Here is a 16801-nt window from a genome sequence, read left to right on the forward strand (position 1 = left end):
GCGTCAGCAATTTTTTGGGACACGGCTTTCTTGGTGCATTCTAGTATACCGCACTTAAAAATAACCATTCATTACTATGGGACCGCAGTGTGTACATAAAAAGAAGGAGTTCAAAAAAAAGTCTGGTTACACCTGTGTTGATCTATATCTTAAGTCCATGGTATATGGTTTTTTTTATTCCCCATCTAAAGTACGAACAAAGCAAGCAATCCCCGGAACGTCCTCCCCTGCTTGCCAATCACAGCACAGCTAGCATGTTTGTTAAGCGAGTTGCTAAGGACGTCACCAAATACAGAAAAAAAATAGTTTAAAACTTTACTTTATTAAAGAAGTCTGGCAATCATAGTCTCCATTTATTTAAATCTTTATTTTACTAACGTGTATGCCTTTTATCTATACATACTACATTGTTATAATGGCAAGGGTTACCCTGTTAAGGCTGCGAATGAGCCCAAGTTGTTTAGCGCTGGGTTTAAGATGAAGAATTTATAGGGAGAAAGGGGAGTACTGCTATTTTTTTTTTTAAATGGTTAAATTTAACAATCCAATCATCTAATACTGGGTGGACACAACATCTCCATTACTCCATCAGTATTCACAGTGGCAATGATTGCTTTAAGATATAACTTTTAGAAGTGTTCTGCACTTGGAACCTAATCAATGCCACAATGTTTTTCATCATTAAGCACTTGCTCAGTACAGCAAAGGGGCTTTTGTTATCACTGTAACATTTTCTTACAATATATAGAACACAATTCTTTATTTGGGACGTATGCTGTGATGTATCTTTGAATTTTTTAAAAGTAGCGAAAGGAAAAAAGTATAACCCTCCGGACCCCTGTAAACAGGGAAGATAAGAAATTATATTGAAATGATCTCTACGAGTGCCACCAGGCTCAGCATATTCTGGGGGAGGAGGGCCGGACTGGCCATCTGGCACTTCTGGCAAATGCCAGAAGGGCCGATGGCAGTGTGGGCCGGTCCGGTTCCTGCGATCCCCCGATTAAATTTAAAAAAACGCAATATGTGTGCAGGGAGAGGGGGGGGGGGGGGGCAGAGAAACGCAATATGTGTGCAGGGAGGGGGGGGGGGGGGGGGAGAAACGGAATATGTGTGCAGGGGTGGGGAGAGGGGCAGTAAATGTCTGCAGGGGGCGGGGGAGAGGGGCAATAAATGTCTGCAGGGGGGGGGGAAGAGGGGCAATAAATGTCTGCAGCGGGGGGGGGGGAAAGGGGCAATAAATGTCTGCAGCGGGGGGGGGGGGAAGAGGGGCAATAAATGTCTGCAGCGGGGGGGGGAAGAGGGGCAATAAATGTCTGCAGCGGGGGGGGAAGAGGGGCAATAAATGTCTGCAGCGGGGGGGGGGGAGAGGGGCAATAAATGTCTGCAGCGGGGGGGGGGAAGAGGGGCAATAAATGTCTGCAGCGGGGGGGGGGGGGGGGGAAGAGGGGCAATAAATGTCTGCAGGAGGGGGGAGAGGGGCAATAAATGTCTGCAGGAGGGGGGAGAGGGGCAATAAATGTCTGCAGGAGGGGGGAGAGGGGCAATAAATGTCTGCAGGAGGGGGGAGAGGGGCAATAAATGTCTGCAGGAGGGGGGAGAGGGGCAATAAATGTCTGCAGGAGGGGGGAGAGGGGCAATAAATGTCTGCAGGAGGGGGGAGAGGGGCAATAAATGTCTGCAGGGGGATGGGGGGGGTGAGTGAAAATGCAGGGGGAAGGGGGGATGAGTGAAAATGTCTGCAGGGGAAGAGGGGATGATTGAAAATGTCTGCGGGGGGGGGGGGGGGTGTGAGTGAAAATGTCTGCAGGGGGAAGAGAGGGTGATTGAAAATGTCTGCAGGGGGGGGGGGCAATGGCTGTAGGAGTAGGAAAATAAAAATGGCCAATGTGTGTGGGGGACAGTATATGACTATAATGTGTGCGGGGGACAGAATATGACTATGATGTGTGCTATTAAGTGAATGTGGGGCTGTTTGGGGAAAATGAGGTCTATTTATTAAATGTGATTATGAATTATTTAATGCCAGGGATGGTTGTAGGAAATGATTATTTTTATTAAACATAAATGCTATTTAATTTCTTGCTGAGGTTGTTTGGAGGGAGGGAAATAGATTTATTTATTAAATGGGAATACTATTATTTTAATGTTGGGGCTGGAGTGAGGCCTAATTTTATAACGTGTGTGCTATATTGAGTTAACACCGATGCTGTTTGGAGTTTTCTAACTTTCATGTACCCATTTTTTTTTCCCAAATAGGGCCCACCAACATTCCAGGATTCAGACAAGCAGCAACTGATCTAAAGACACCAGCAGCCACAAGTGGTGACAACTGTCCTGAATTTGGTGGGCGACTGTCCCGCTTAGTCAGGATTTGGTCTGACTGCAAGGACAGTTTGGAGGTATGTCCTACTTTACATTGTACTGCTTGTGAAGGCAGAACTGTGTGCACCTAACAGTAGTGCTCACAGTATTGCCTATGTATTTGTTGAAAATATGTCTAATAACCATATTACATCATAGGAGCCCCCTGTCTTAAGTGCCTAGGGCCCCCTGAGCCTAAATCCAGCTCTGGTTAGCAGGAGGGAGCGGATAGCTACTCCCAGTCCCTGGATAGGACACAGCCTGCAGAGCAAGCAGAGGAGCTCTAAGTCTCATGAGATTTATTAATCTTGTGAGACTAAGAGTTTCCCTGCTCATTCTACAGGATGTTCCCACTCTGATGGATGTCAGCAGCATCAGAAGCATAGATAAGTACAGTGGACTGGGGGTGTTGTAATGTGTTTCTGAGGTGGGGGGGGGAGGGAGGTTGGCATGATAGGGAGGGCCCGATAAATGTAATGTTTTATAATAATGTATGTATCAATAGCCCATGTTGACCATGCCCCCAACATAATGTGGCCACGCCCTTGGCGGCACCGCTGCTAGCCACAGTTTTTTCATGCTCATCAACAGAGATAGGCCTGTATGCTTGAAATGCCAGGGCTGATTTTTAGTCCCAGTCCGGCCCTGTGGGGGAGGGAGGAAGGATTCAACAGCTGACTCCATCATAAGCATAAAGAATCTTGTCTCCAATCCCGAAAGTTGCTCAGTGAGATTTACAAAGGAAGGTGGATTACACTTTACCAGCATCTGGGATTACTACCACAGATGTCCGCTCTTTTTGTCATCAAATGGAAAGCGGGAGAGTAAGGAGGAGGAGGCACCCAGTACAACTATATAAGGGTCCCAACTAGGACGCCACGTGAACAGTAAGCAAAACAACTTCTTATATCTTTCCATGTCTGTCCACCTGAAGGGACAGGAATACACACTGGGGAATATGGAGCAGGAGGAGGGTATATTACCTTTCCACTTCCTGTCCATTCAGGTGGGCAGGCCTATCTCTCCTGGTGGCAGAATGGGGAAAAACATCTAGACCAGTGGGTAAATGTATCAAGCTGAGAGTTTTCCGGCGGGTTTGAAAAGTGGAGATGTTGCCTATAGCAACCAATCAGATTCTAGCTATCATTTTGTAGAATGTACTGAATAAATGATAGCTAGAATCTGATTGGTTTATCAAACCCCCTGGAAAACTCTTAGCTTGATACATTTACCCCCAGGTGTTTTTTAAGGTATGTATCACATTAGAAAAATAAGTGATCATTGTATTTTGGTCACGATCATCTTTTTGCACAACTAAAGGAAGCTATGTACATTTGAATATTAAAAAACAAACAAACATTAAAATATTTGAAGCTGCATTACCACCTAATAGTTAATGGTTACTAAGCAGGATGACCAGTTAGAAGCAGCACTCACAGGCAATCCCCCACTACTGCCATATTAAAGTAGTGAATAGAAATGTTTTGCTATTTTTATAGAACAGAAATAGAGGAACCATGGAGGAATAGCTGCTTGGAGAGGAAGAAGCAGGTTGGTAACGTCTAACGAAATTAGGTGGTAAAGTAGCTTTAACTTACAGCTAATATTTAAACAAAAGCAAATATATTACAAATGAATGTAAATCAAATCATGTGTCTAATGTTGAAAAGGGTTAACAACAACCTAAATAATGATTTAATTTCTTATTTAGTAAAGGTTTGTAATGCTGATGCTGCAAGACGTCAGTCTACATAAAGGTGTCATGTCATGGAAAGATTTTATGAATGTGGTATAAAATTCTTGAAAATTAAATAATATATAATATTTGAAAAAAAAAAAAAGACTAATTCATTAGAAAACTCTGCAGTTTTTATTATATTCATTTTAGAACTACCTCTCTATTTCTACAAAGAAAGAAGGGATGGTTATATTACTGAGGAAATGTGACATTAACAAACTGATGGAAAGCTTGAATTGTTATATTACATGCCATTACCATTCCTTGTCATCAGATACTGTTTTCCATTAGGCAGATAAGCTTTAATTTTTGACTCTTCACCGACTGCCCTAAAAAGAAAAAACAGAAAATAAGTATGTACAGCATTACAGACAAAAATAAGGTGCTATATATATAACAGCAATTGCACAATTTATGGAAGGAAGTTCACCTGAAGACAAAAAGATTGCACTACATTCAGTAAACACAAAATGTTTCATATAGCTATAAAATGACAACCCAAAAGGGTATAAAAAAATAAAATAAAAAAAATAAGACAAAATCATTTACAACTATCAAACAACAGCAAAAAAAAAAAAAAGAAAAAAAAAATAATTATGTCAACAACAATACTCAAGAATAAAGAAATTTAGGACCTATTTGAAATTTGGATATAAAAAGTTTTTTCACTCCTTTTTTTCGTCATTTCTATAGAATAACTGCCAATGCTACAGGTATATTCCAATAAACTATGAAATATTTTAAAAAAACAAAACAACCAACCCCCAAATAGCTTAGATAAAATAATTTAGCATATGTAATCTCATTAATTGCATTTGACAGCAGACACAACTCACATTCACTTAAATGCAAAACCTGCTAGTGCAGTCAAGATACGCTGAAAACAGAGTGAATGTTTGGGTATGCTGAAATAGAAGTAGGAAATACTTAATGTAAAGCAACATTCCAATTTAAATCAGTCAATTTTCACTGACCGCCTTTAGCAATTCATACGCCATATTACAGACAGACTATAGTTTCCTGGATGAAACAGAATTCACCAGAACAAAACAACGAAGGCCATTTATAAAGGATTTCTGCAAATGGCATGGTTTGATAAAGTAGAGTGTAAAGGATATATTAAATTCCTGTGCCACACTGTGAAAAGGGTATGGAGCTTATTAATGTAAGTTTGGCCCAATAATTGAATAGCTATAAGAAGCTACTGCGATAAAAGATGATGCTTGTTTTATGCTAGGTCAGACCTGGCATAGGAGAAGATGAAGGAGCTATTTGGGGGTCAGCCTTACTTTTTACACATGTACCCCAAATGCTATGTGGACAAAAGACAAACTTCTGCTTCAACAGATATTGAGATATATATATATATATATATATATTATAACCAATGTTCCTCCTTCGTCTTGAAAAAAAAAAAAAAAAAAAAAAAAAAGAAGAGGTATGGTCTTTCAGCTAGTTAAAACATTGGAAGACCAAGTTATTACTAGTCCCAAGCAAAGTTAACATTTGATCTTGAACTAGAAAATACAATATCTAACTGTATAGAAAACTATTGTGTCCGGGGAGTAATTATTTATGTTTCATACTATAATTGGACTAATCTAATAAGTGGTGTAGGGTTCCATCTTGTGACCAGTGCATTTTAAATTGTCAATAAATGATGTAGAACTCTGAATTAACAGTACTTTCTTTTTTTGCTTTTCAGAACTCTGACAACAATAAAAACCATGAAACAATGATACAAAGAGTAAAACAATACAGATTATGCAAAATGTAAAATGACAAAACCCAAGATTTTAGAATATATCAGCAAAACAAGGAAAACGTGGTAGAAACTTTAAGTGGGGGGGTCCTTTCTACAGAGTGTAGAGTAGTTGGCGGAAAGGAGAGTCACAGCCAGGATGTGGGAGACTACCTTAGTTGAATGTTTTTCTGAGTCCTGTAATGGATAGCCAAGAAGAAAGGTCCAAGGGTCTAATCACAGGGCACAGAAGGAGCGAGGCCACGAGCTCCCGAACCCTGTCCCAGAAAGCTAGGTGGGCATGTCCACCAAATATGGAGGAATGAGTCTTGCTGGTAGAGATGGACGGACTCGGTTCCCCGAGATCCGAACCCACCCGAACTTTGCCTATCCGAGTACCGAGCCGAGCAGGCTCGGTACTCTCCCGCCCAATCGGAATCTAAATTGAGGCAAAACGTAATTGTGACGTCGTCTGATCTCGGGGCTCGGTTCTCACGATATTTGAAATGCATAAATACCCGCCTCCACAGCAATTTTACAGAGGGAGAGAGCAGGGTTAGGTCACAGGCAGCATTAGAGCAGGGACAGAACAATTATTGTATACCTTATTCTTTCAATTATTATTGAAATTCTGCTACCAATTCTTCTAGCAATTATTAGAGCAAGAAGAGAGGAGGATAGAGGAGGCATTTTTTGGAATATTTTGCACTACAAGTGCTTTGGGGTGTCCCATATTCCCCAGTGTGAAACAATAATTTTTCTGGCTGCAAAAAGTCATATCTAGCAGCACTATCTATTTAATATTTTGCACTACAAGTGCTCTGGGCTCATTATAATGGATTCAAAGCAGTCCACATATGAGCAGGATCAGCAAGCAGGTGCTGACACCAGTCCTGATGGTAGTCTTCCCTGTAAGTCATCTGGTAAAGCCTATGTAAAAGTACATAGTCTTTTTAAATCAGGGGAAAAAAAAAACACACCCCCAAAAAAATAAGGATAAGTATAAGTGTAGGGTGCAATCTACCCCTAAATAGGAAAGGGACTTGGGGCATTTCTATATCATGTACAGTCTTGAAAGGGTAGGGTGCCATACACAGACAGACACCAAACTGCCTTTGTCCATTTCTTTTTATATTCTACAGTCTAGACCAGCTGAATTGTTTTCTATTTTACTAATAGTGGAGAGGGGGGTGTGATACAGACTGACACCAAACTACCTTTGTCCATTTCCTTTTATATTGTACAGTCTATGCAGGCGGCTTCTTTTCTATTTTACTACAAGTGGAGGGGGGGGGGCTGATGCAGACAGAAACCAAACTGCCTCGTCCATTTCTTTTTATATTTAACTATAAGTGTAGGGTGTAATATACACCCAAAGACGATGGCTGCATTGCCAATAGGCTAAGATGGAGAGGAAGACAATCAGGTTTGTGTGTAGAATTAAGGACGGCCTACCATTGATTAAACTGTTTTTTTTCCTAATTTATTAGCTTTAGAATTACCTTACTTATCCAAGAAATAGGTGGAGCACTACATTAGGTTAATTTAGGCCAAAAAAAAAAAGATTTTTAAACAAAATAGCAAAAGAAAACCAAACAAAACAAAAACCAAAACACGCAAGGGCGGTTTTGCCAAAACCAAAACCCGAGGGTAATCCAGATCCAAAACCAAAACACGGGGGTCAGTGACCATCTCTACTTGCTGGCCACAGCTTCTTTAGCAATCTGGTGTGGCAGAAGGGTACATAGCTGACAGTTTATCCGGGGTATAGTACCATCAATAATAGACCTAATAAGCATTTTCTTTCATCGAGATGGAGCTGGCAGCAGTTCGTTCCCTAACAGTCCACCTTGGGGGGAGGGAAATTAATAGTACATTTTATGTTTGCAGAGGACACACAATTATGCAAGAAACCGATCAAGATGTATTATAAAACGACCTAGATAAAAAGTGCAGAAACATGGCAGGTGAAGTTCAAAGTGAATAAATTTAAGGTTATGCATTTAGGTGCTGAAATATGCATGCAGCTTAGACTTTAGGTGGAACACTATTGGGTAAATCTATGGAGAAGGTATGAAGAATCTATGGGTCATTGAAGATCGTACTTTGCATTAGAACATAATACCAAGCTGCCGCATCCAGAATCAGCAGGATATCATCATGTATTAAAAGGGACAGATTATCTAGAGCGAAGTAAAATTTTGCACTTTTAGAACCCACTACTGAGGCCTCAAAAATGTACAAAGATGATGTCTTGGAACTTGAAACTGCAAAGAGGGCAGCTAAATTAATTAACAGGGCTATGGAAGATATCAGTAAGGAGCAAAGACTCAGAGTTAGATTAATTTACATTAAAATGGACAAGCTTAAAGGGGATGTGATCACTATGTACACACATATCAATGGCCTATATATAAAATTCCATGGCATAATGTTCAGTTTAAAGTGCCAAAGAAGGTACTCCTTACAGCTGGAAAAAAATATTTGATCTCAAGCTACGAAAACGTTCTTTACTATAACAGCCATGAAACAGAGTAATGGACCTCAACAAGACATATTGAAAAACTTTAAGAAAAGATTTCCTTAGAAAATACAATATACATGTCTACTAGCGTCAATACACGTTATAGAAGGTTTATCCAGGGACCTGTCCAATTGCCAGTAGTGGGTCAGGTAGGAACTTTTCTCCATTTTGTAATTTGGACTATGCAATATGGGTTTTTGGCTTTCTTTGACTCAACTGCGGTTTTTGATGGTGAAAGTTTGAACTTGATGTGCATATGTCTCATGTTAACCGAAACAACTATGTAATCATGTTTAAAAATAGAATGTATGGTGCAATATGATGAAACATGCAAAATGCCTAACTCGACCACTCAGTGAATGGTCATGTATGACATTTTTATGTACTTTGTGGTTTGCCATCTATGGTTTATCTTTTCATACTGTAACCCATGGCAAGCATTCATGTTCTGTAATATGTCTAGTCCAAATAACATGGAATCGTATATATTTTTTCCAATAATTTTTTTTCTATTCCCCAAACACAATCAAACTGCATATATCCTAAAATGCTATAAAATAACTGAAAACAGTTCTTAAAATTTACCTTGGTTTTATTCTTATTCAACAGAGAGAAAAATGTGAATGGTGGCTTAATGGTTAGACTAACCCTAGCTATTGGGAAAATTACGTTGGTTAAAGGATAAGTCTTGCCTTTCATACTATGTCTAAGCCTTGGTTAAATAGATGCACCTTACTAGAGAGTGACACAAATAGACTGATTCTGTACATTTAGAGAGCAGAAGTGGTTTTAATGAACTAGTTCAAAAAGATGTTTTCACTAGTCAGGTCAAATCCTACATGGTCAAGTTTCCGAAACTCTGGTGGCAGCTGGACATAGTCAGAGAATTACATATGCTCTTCCCTTTTGAAGATAGAGAATCGAATCCATTAAGAGTTTGTAAGATGACCTCTACTAGAGAGAAAATCTAACAAAGGCTTACAGATGGGATAGAGGCTATATTTGCAAAATAGACCTTTTGGGTCTATTATGTACTTTTAACCTCTAAAGTTAAACACCAAAAAAAACCTCAAAGGGACTATTCTTTAGAAAAAAAAAAGTACTGTATAATCTGAATGTGCCATGGCAATAAAGGTCAAACCCACCTGGGATCAATTTTCCAAAAGACAGAAATGGATTCTCTGTGTTATTTTTAGTCAACGTAATCCAAAGTACGTTCCGTTTGCAGTTTTCCAATATGTGCCAACCTGCTCACCTAGGTTTCCTTCCAGAGGATTTCGAAAGGACAGTGAGACTAAAGCACTAAATACACCAAGGAGCTAAAGACGCTATCTGACCACTTGTCTTTGTATTGCTGTCCCTAAGTCTCCATTCCAAACACATTGAAGCAATCCCAGGAGTTTGGGGCATGTTTAGTTCAACATACCACTTCTCAGTTCAGCCCATCTCTAAGTGACTTAGTTAATAGCAGACCAACACCAGCAGCTTCCAACTGAGTTTAACTGCACCGACAGCATGGTAGTTTCTGGGGGGAATGAAGCCTATGTCTGAGGGGTGATCAACAGATTTTTCTGGGTATGTAGGCTGGTGATTCAGGTTCCGTCTGGCTTATTCAAGTGAAAAATATGGTGGCCAGTTGTCACAACTTCATCCCTTCTATTGGACCCAGGCAGCAGGATCCTATAGAATACAGCCTTCAGTGCAAGGGTTATTCAGGGACGTGGTGCCAACCTGTGGGAGCATTAAACCGCTGGACTGCCATTCTATGTCCTTTGTGTCCAGAATGGGGCCAAGAGCCAATAATGTTACTTATTTTAGTTTGCTTTATATGTCAGCATTCACTTTAACCATTTAGAGGAACTGTTGTGTTAGTTGCTGAAGGTATCAAACATGCTTTAATTTTCATCAAGCCGAGTGTGAGCTAAGAGCCATGCATTAGTACCCAGCCCGTCTGCTCCCTAGTCCCTAATAAGTGGTCCAATTAGGCCAGGTTATCAATTGAACAAAACTGAAAGGAAACCAGACAAACTTGGGCCTTGGGATAGAGCTTTGCTCTTGGTATCATCCCAATTTATGTGGGATAAATTGCAGAGAAAAGTTGCAGGGGAGCAACAAACTAGATTACCATTACTTTTTAATTACAGTCTGAAGTGTCATTTGGCTTAGTTTTGTCACAGAAGTAACAAATATACTTGCCATTGCCATGTAGGACAGTGATGAACAAGATGATCACCAGCAGCCAGAAACTGTTGAAAAATAACAGATAAAATTGAAGTTATAATAGAGTTAAAGAATAATAATCATATATCAGTAGGTAACATATCAGTTAAAACCTACACACCAACAGTTCAATCCAATCTTGTTTGAAAGTAATCACAGAAAAAAAGAAAAAATCCATAAAATGAAAGGGGGCTGATAACCACAAATAATATGTAGAAAACATGTCTGTGATTCTATTACTGAGGTAAAAGGACCATAGGCCACAATAAATAACCCCACAGGTCTCGGTGGATCTGCACCAAGTGGGCCTCCTTGAAAGTCAACTCAATTCTTTCACCCATATTTGTTTATGCAGCAATACATATTATAGAGTGTTAGCTTGTATGTAGGGTCTTCTTACTTCTCTGTCTGACTCTATTACCCAGTATTGTTTTATTACCGTTTTGCTCCCAATTGTAAAGTGCTACGGAATTTGCTGGCACTATATAAATAATTGTTGTTGATGATGATCACGACATACAATTGGAACTGGAGCTAAAGACAATGGGTATCTGTGGCCTTGCTTTAGAGTCCAGGATACAGCACTGCACAAAGGGTATGGCTGGACTAGGTAATTGGAGGGTCACCAGTGACAAACCTTCAGATATTCACAACTTTCCTCTGAGAGTTATTATTTTTATGTTACTTAGTTTTGTGGGGCCACTTTGAGCTATCTAACTCATGCTTTGCAGTGAACCCTTTAGCATATTTATTAATCAATAAAGCATGTTTAAAGGCATTTGTTGAAATAAAACATGCTATATATTTTTCCAGGTAATAAACCCATGCATCCTGTGAGGAACTTGTTCTCTTGCAGTAATGGGGAAGTAGTGGATGCTAGCAGCTGTAGTGAACACTGCCAATCTGGCATCACAAAGGGCGTGCCGCTCATCAGAACAAATAGCTTCATGCAGCCATGGGGTCTATTGATTGTGGCCCACATGCAACCTTAGAGAGATGTTCCAGAAACACATCCATAGTGTAAGCACAATATTGTCTCCGCCACCTCCGTGTAGTCACAGATTGTGGAAAATAGGTTGATAAGGAGCATTGGACTACCAGACTGCCATTCCATGTATGCCCTGGAGTTTATGAGGGGATAAAAAAGTCAGTAATGCTACATGCTTCATTAAGGGAGCAAACAAGTCAAAACATTAAGGGAAGCAAACCAGACCAATAAATCATGAAAGCCCAGGAAGATATAGAAAGTCAATGGAACATGGGAAGACTTGGTCCCACAGATAATCCAGCCATAATGCAACAAAAGCAAGATAGCCAGCTGGATATAAGAGGATTGAGCAGAACTCCTGACCTCTCTTATACACAGGAACTAGACCGACCTCTGCACCTAAGTTCTCTGGCAACCCTGGACTAAAAGTATTACGGGTATAGCCTGTTAGTGATATTTAGAAAGTGAATCGCAAAGAGAAAGATCAGACGCTGCAGAAAAGCTGAAGGTGCAACAGCCTGCCTGATCAGAACTGGGGCTTCTCCAAACACTTAATATTGACAATCTTCAATGTTCATAGGGATCTGTTCATGGGCTGCACTGAATCTGCTGAACTTGGCACCACAAAGTTTTAAAAAGGGAGTGCGTCAAAGGCACTGAAATAAGCCAACTGTCTGGTGTCATCTTACATGACATAGAGGCTAGTGTCCAGTGAAGTGGGAGTTTATCACCCACCCAGGCTATAAACAGTAAAGAAGTAGTAAAATAAGACTAACGCCCTGGGATGAAAGTGATTAGTGGAGAGCAGGAGCCTCTTAACCAGAGCCATATCCCTTGCTGAAGCTGGACAAGCACACAAACAAATCAAGAGCCCGATAACTGAGTGGTGAGCTGAATAGCACGATCAAGTGAGAATAGGAAGAGGTTATTGGAGTTTTGTATGCTATTCTTAAGAATCAGAAGTGAACAAAATAATGTAGAATTCAAGAACCAGCGAGTCAAATCTAGTCTTTTGAAAGAGGTTTTAAGACACCAGACACCATACATCCACTAGTAGCAATATAAATTATTTGCAAAAATTAGACACAAGCAACAATTTTTTTATTTTTTTTTAGGTTGGCTATATGGCTCCCGCTCCCCGTATTTGTAAAGCCCTGATACTACAAGCTAGTTGTACAAACAGAAGGCCTATATGATCTGCTGAGTAACAGAAAAAACAAATATTAAGCAACTGTGCACTGTATGTAAAAAGACACAGAAGAGCTCAAAGCTACTTGCAAATGAAAAACAAATCACACAATTTTTCAAATTTTTATTTCATCAAATCAATTCTAAAGTATAGGGAAAAAACATTGTTAAAAACAAAAGAAAAACAAACACTGCAGAATATATGGTTTAGCAATAAGCATACCCTATTGTGAAACAGATCACCACAACGTCAATTTAGATGCAACATATTCTTAGAAAAAAAAATTAATATACAGAATCAGGAAATGAAAGCTGTGAACGATTTCACAACCCCATATTTACAATATGACTGGCTATTGAAAAACATAATTAATATGCAAGTCAACAGAAAAAAATAAATAAAAGTCAGCCAGCTTTAAATGCTAATAGACAAAATAGCAAGGAACATTACATACTAAAAGTCCAAACTGAAACAAACCAATAAATGTAGTAAACAGACTTTTCTCCATCATCACATTCTGCGTATATAAATAATGCAATAAAGCATTAAGTAGTGAACTAGTTGGCCTTATAGCAAAACTACGTCTTTAAGTTCTTTACACTATACTATTTCAATCCATCTGTGCTGAGACGCCAGCAAGGTTGATGGAGTGCTACACAGCGATTTATATATAGATTGCTATGTTAATCCCTATGTACAACAGAATATGTACAACGAGTGTTGTACTATGAAAGTCAAAAATATAGAACAATAAGTGTGAGCATTTTCTGTTTTACATAGTGGTCAATGATCTCCATATAATCAGCGATTATCATCATCATCATTTATTTATATAGCGCCACTAATTTCGCAGCGCTGTACAGAGAACTCATTCACATCAGTCCCTGCCCCATTGGAGCTTACAGTCTAAATTCCCTAATATAGACACACACACACACACACACACACACACACACACACACACACACAGACTAGGGTCAATTTTGATAGCAGCCAATTAACCTAGCAGTATGTTTTTGGAGTGTGGGAGGAAACCGGAGCACCCGGAGGAAACCCACGCAAGCACAGGGAGAACATACAAACTCATGACCCCAGTGCTGTGAGGCAGACGTGCTAACCACTAGGCCACTGTGATTATGCTGGGTACACACTACAGAAATTTCGCCCAACTTTTTATGCCGAGCGATTTTACATGCGATCGATGGTCCGATCGCTCAGTCCATGGACTGCATATACACTAGCCTTGTTTAGGAAGAGAAAGGGAAGAGCGTGCGTCCCTTTAGTGACTTTTTACAGCCATGTTGTCGTGAACAATGATTTCAATTTCGTACACACTGCAGCGACATTTGCGGGATATGTACTAGATACCAAATACATTAGCATAAAGGGGCAGAGCTTTAGCTATAGTTAACTCCCTTCATTTCTATAAAATAGAAGTTTAGAAAAACATTTAACTGCTAAAGTGGAATGCAATGAATATTCCCTAATAATAAAACCCCTTCGTATGTAATGGAATGCTCCATTCTCGGCGTGCATCATCGCTGATTGGTCCACAGCAGAAACGAACGCCCGTGTCTGAGTGTATAAAATGACAGAGGAACCTGTTTGGCGCCGAGGAGCTTCAGAAGATGGCGAGTGAGAAAGTGACAGTGGGGTTTGCGGGTGAGGAGAAGATGTCAGTGGGGGTTGCGGGTGAGGAGGTGTCAGTGGGGGTTGCAGTTATGGAGACAGAGACGGAGATAGAGTCAGAGATGGTGCTGGAAGGGCCAAAAAATGTTGGAAAAGTTAAGGTGGAGAATGGAGATACTCGAGAAGAGGAAAGAGCAAATCCAATGAGCCCAAGAGAGGTGGAGATGATGGTCAAAGTACTGGACCAGGACGACAACGACATTAAAAAAGGTCAGTAGCAGATGTAGTGTACCTGTAGTGTAGATGTAGTGTCACATAAAGCAATGTAAAAGGCTAATTTATAGCCTATTTTTTTTATGTCAGAACGAAGAATTAACAATGAGAAGGCCTGTTTAGATACCACTAATGTTACACCTGTTAGCAAACAAGGAAAAATTGAACATGAGAAATATACTAAAGAAGTTCTACACAAAGGTATTTCAGTGTACATGTGTAGACATGTAAATGCTTTGGGCACATACATGTACCGTTATAATAACCAAAATGGCGCCTGTTTTCCAGAATGCTCGGAGGTTAAGCCCTCTATTATTGCGATTTTGCCACAGGGACCAAAATATAAATATAAACTGTTCTCGAGCAGTGTGAAAGGTGAGAAAATGAGAGTATTTATGTCGTTGAATATAAATTACAGATATATAAGTTAAATGGTAAACATTTTTTATTTCCTTGTTTTGTAGATAAAGAAATCAAAAGGGAATAGAAACCCAAGTGACATCAAGACCTGTTCTGCCACAAACCAGTAGCACCTTTAAAAATACTAAAAATAATACTCTGCAGTATTCAGCTCTCTGATTGGTATGGGCGCGCTCACTTCTCATGCAGATCTTTCTGACAGCTGTGTGTGTTAAAATTTTTGCTTGAACACTGTGTGGTTTATTCTGGGTAATTCACAATTATAAGTTAATAAAGGTTAATATAACTTTAATAGGTTATAAAGGTATAAGTGTATAAAGAGTAAATATGAATACATTGCCATCATAGACGCAAAGGGTAATAACACACGTGCTTTGCACAAGTGTAATGGTCTGCAGCCAGGCAGGTGCAATATACATTGCCACTGGCAATGTGCCACTAATATACATCAATACAAAACACAGTGATGTGCGTATTCCGCACCACGTGGGACTGGGATTGACATAAAAAATTAACATACACACGCCCCCCAGGTCGAGGAAGTATCGTAGGATTGTCGTGGATCGGTCAGAAGTTTGTACACACTACACAGCGGAAACGAGATTGGACAGAAAATATTAAACGGTACGACCAACCAAATGAGGCGAGAATCGTCCATTTGGGCAGACTTTCGACCATCGTGTCACTGTAAACACTGACCCGACTTTTGAACGAGTGGTCGTATGTCGGCTGTTTGAGCCGATTATTGGACGAAAACAGTGTAGTGTGTACCCAGCTTTAGCAGTAAATGCACCAAACTATCAATAGTGCAATGAAGCACAGGCGGTAGACTACAGTCTTGGTGTATATCCGCAACATGATTTGTCACTTATCTTAAATAATGAGACATGGGGGAAAATGTATCATGGTCCGGTTTGTTCAAGTCGCCGGAAATCGGCGAGTTTACAGCTAAAATTTAAAGCGGCGCTGTCTTGTAAAGGCAAGTTTGCCTTTACAAGCCAACGCCGCTTTAAATTGTAGTTGTAAACTCGCCGATTTCCGGCGACTTGAAAAAAACCGGACCATGGCACATTTACCCCATGATGTTTTATGTTTTCTACAAATATTACTGACAGTGGAACATGAGTTATTTGTATTGGTGGCGTCCCAGTTATGGGAGACAGGTTTACATTTTAGGTCTCGCAAGTTTTTGGTATGGCAGAATGTAAACTGTATATCCATTGTGCAAGCCAGTCTATTGCATATTATATATAAAAACAAACACATTATAAATTAGGTTATCTTCCATCAGTCTCCCCCTCCTGTTATTCATTTCCAGCTACCCTCCAATGTATTTTAGTTCTCCCTCACCACCAATCCACCCCTGTTAATCACCCCCCCCCCCCCCCCCCCACCCCACACATTCTCTCGCCACTTCTTACCTTATATACAAAAGACAGGTACAGGAAGGAATGTCCCTGTGTTTTACACACCATGCCATGTCTCATAGATAGGTGGTGAACATACATGCCGTGGTCAGGGGAGGGCTGGCAAATTTTAGCCGGGGGGCAACACTCGACTCATTAGGAAGACTTTAACGGGAAAAAAAAATACATGTGACCCAGTCCAAGGTAGCCCACTATGGGACCGGCCCTGGGGGCGGATTACCCTCTGACCCCCAGCCCACCCTGTCCCTGACGATGTCATTGAAGCACAGTGCTCGATGCCAAGCAGTA

At 40.2% G+C, this 16801-nt stretch overlaps 1 protein-coding gene across 1 annotated transcript in view; it reads right to left on the reverse strand.

The window, feature by feature from the left end:
- Positions 1-16801, reverse strand: part of ATG3 (autophagy related 3) — a 33029-nt gene that overhangs the window by 14478 nt on the left and 1750 nt on the right. The window contains exons 4-5 of the mRNA XM_075196379.1: positions 10564-10613; positions 4361-4431 (exon numbers count right to left, since the gene is read on the reverse strand). Coding sequence (XP_075052480.1) covers positions 4361-4431; positions 10564-10613 — 121 coding nt within the window. The remainder of the gene's footprint in view (positions 1-4360; positions 4432-10563; positions 10614-16801) is intronic.

Source organism: Mixophyes fleayi, chromosome 2 (assembly GCF_038048845.1).
Source record: "Mixophyes fleayi isolate aMixFle1 chromosome 2, aMixFle1.hap1, whole genome shotgun sequence".
In the NCBI taxonomy this organism is placed as follows: Eukaryota; Metazoa; Chordata; class Amphibia; order Anura; family Limnodynastidae; genus Mixophyes; species Mixophyes fleayi.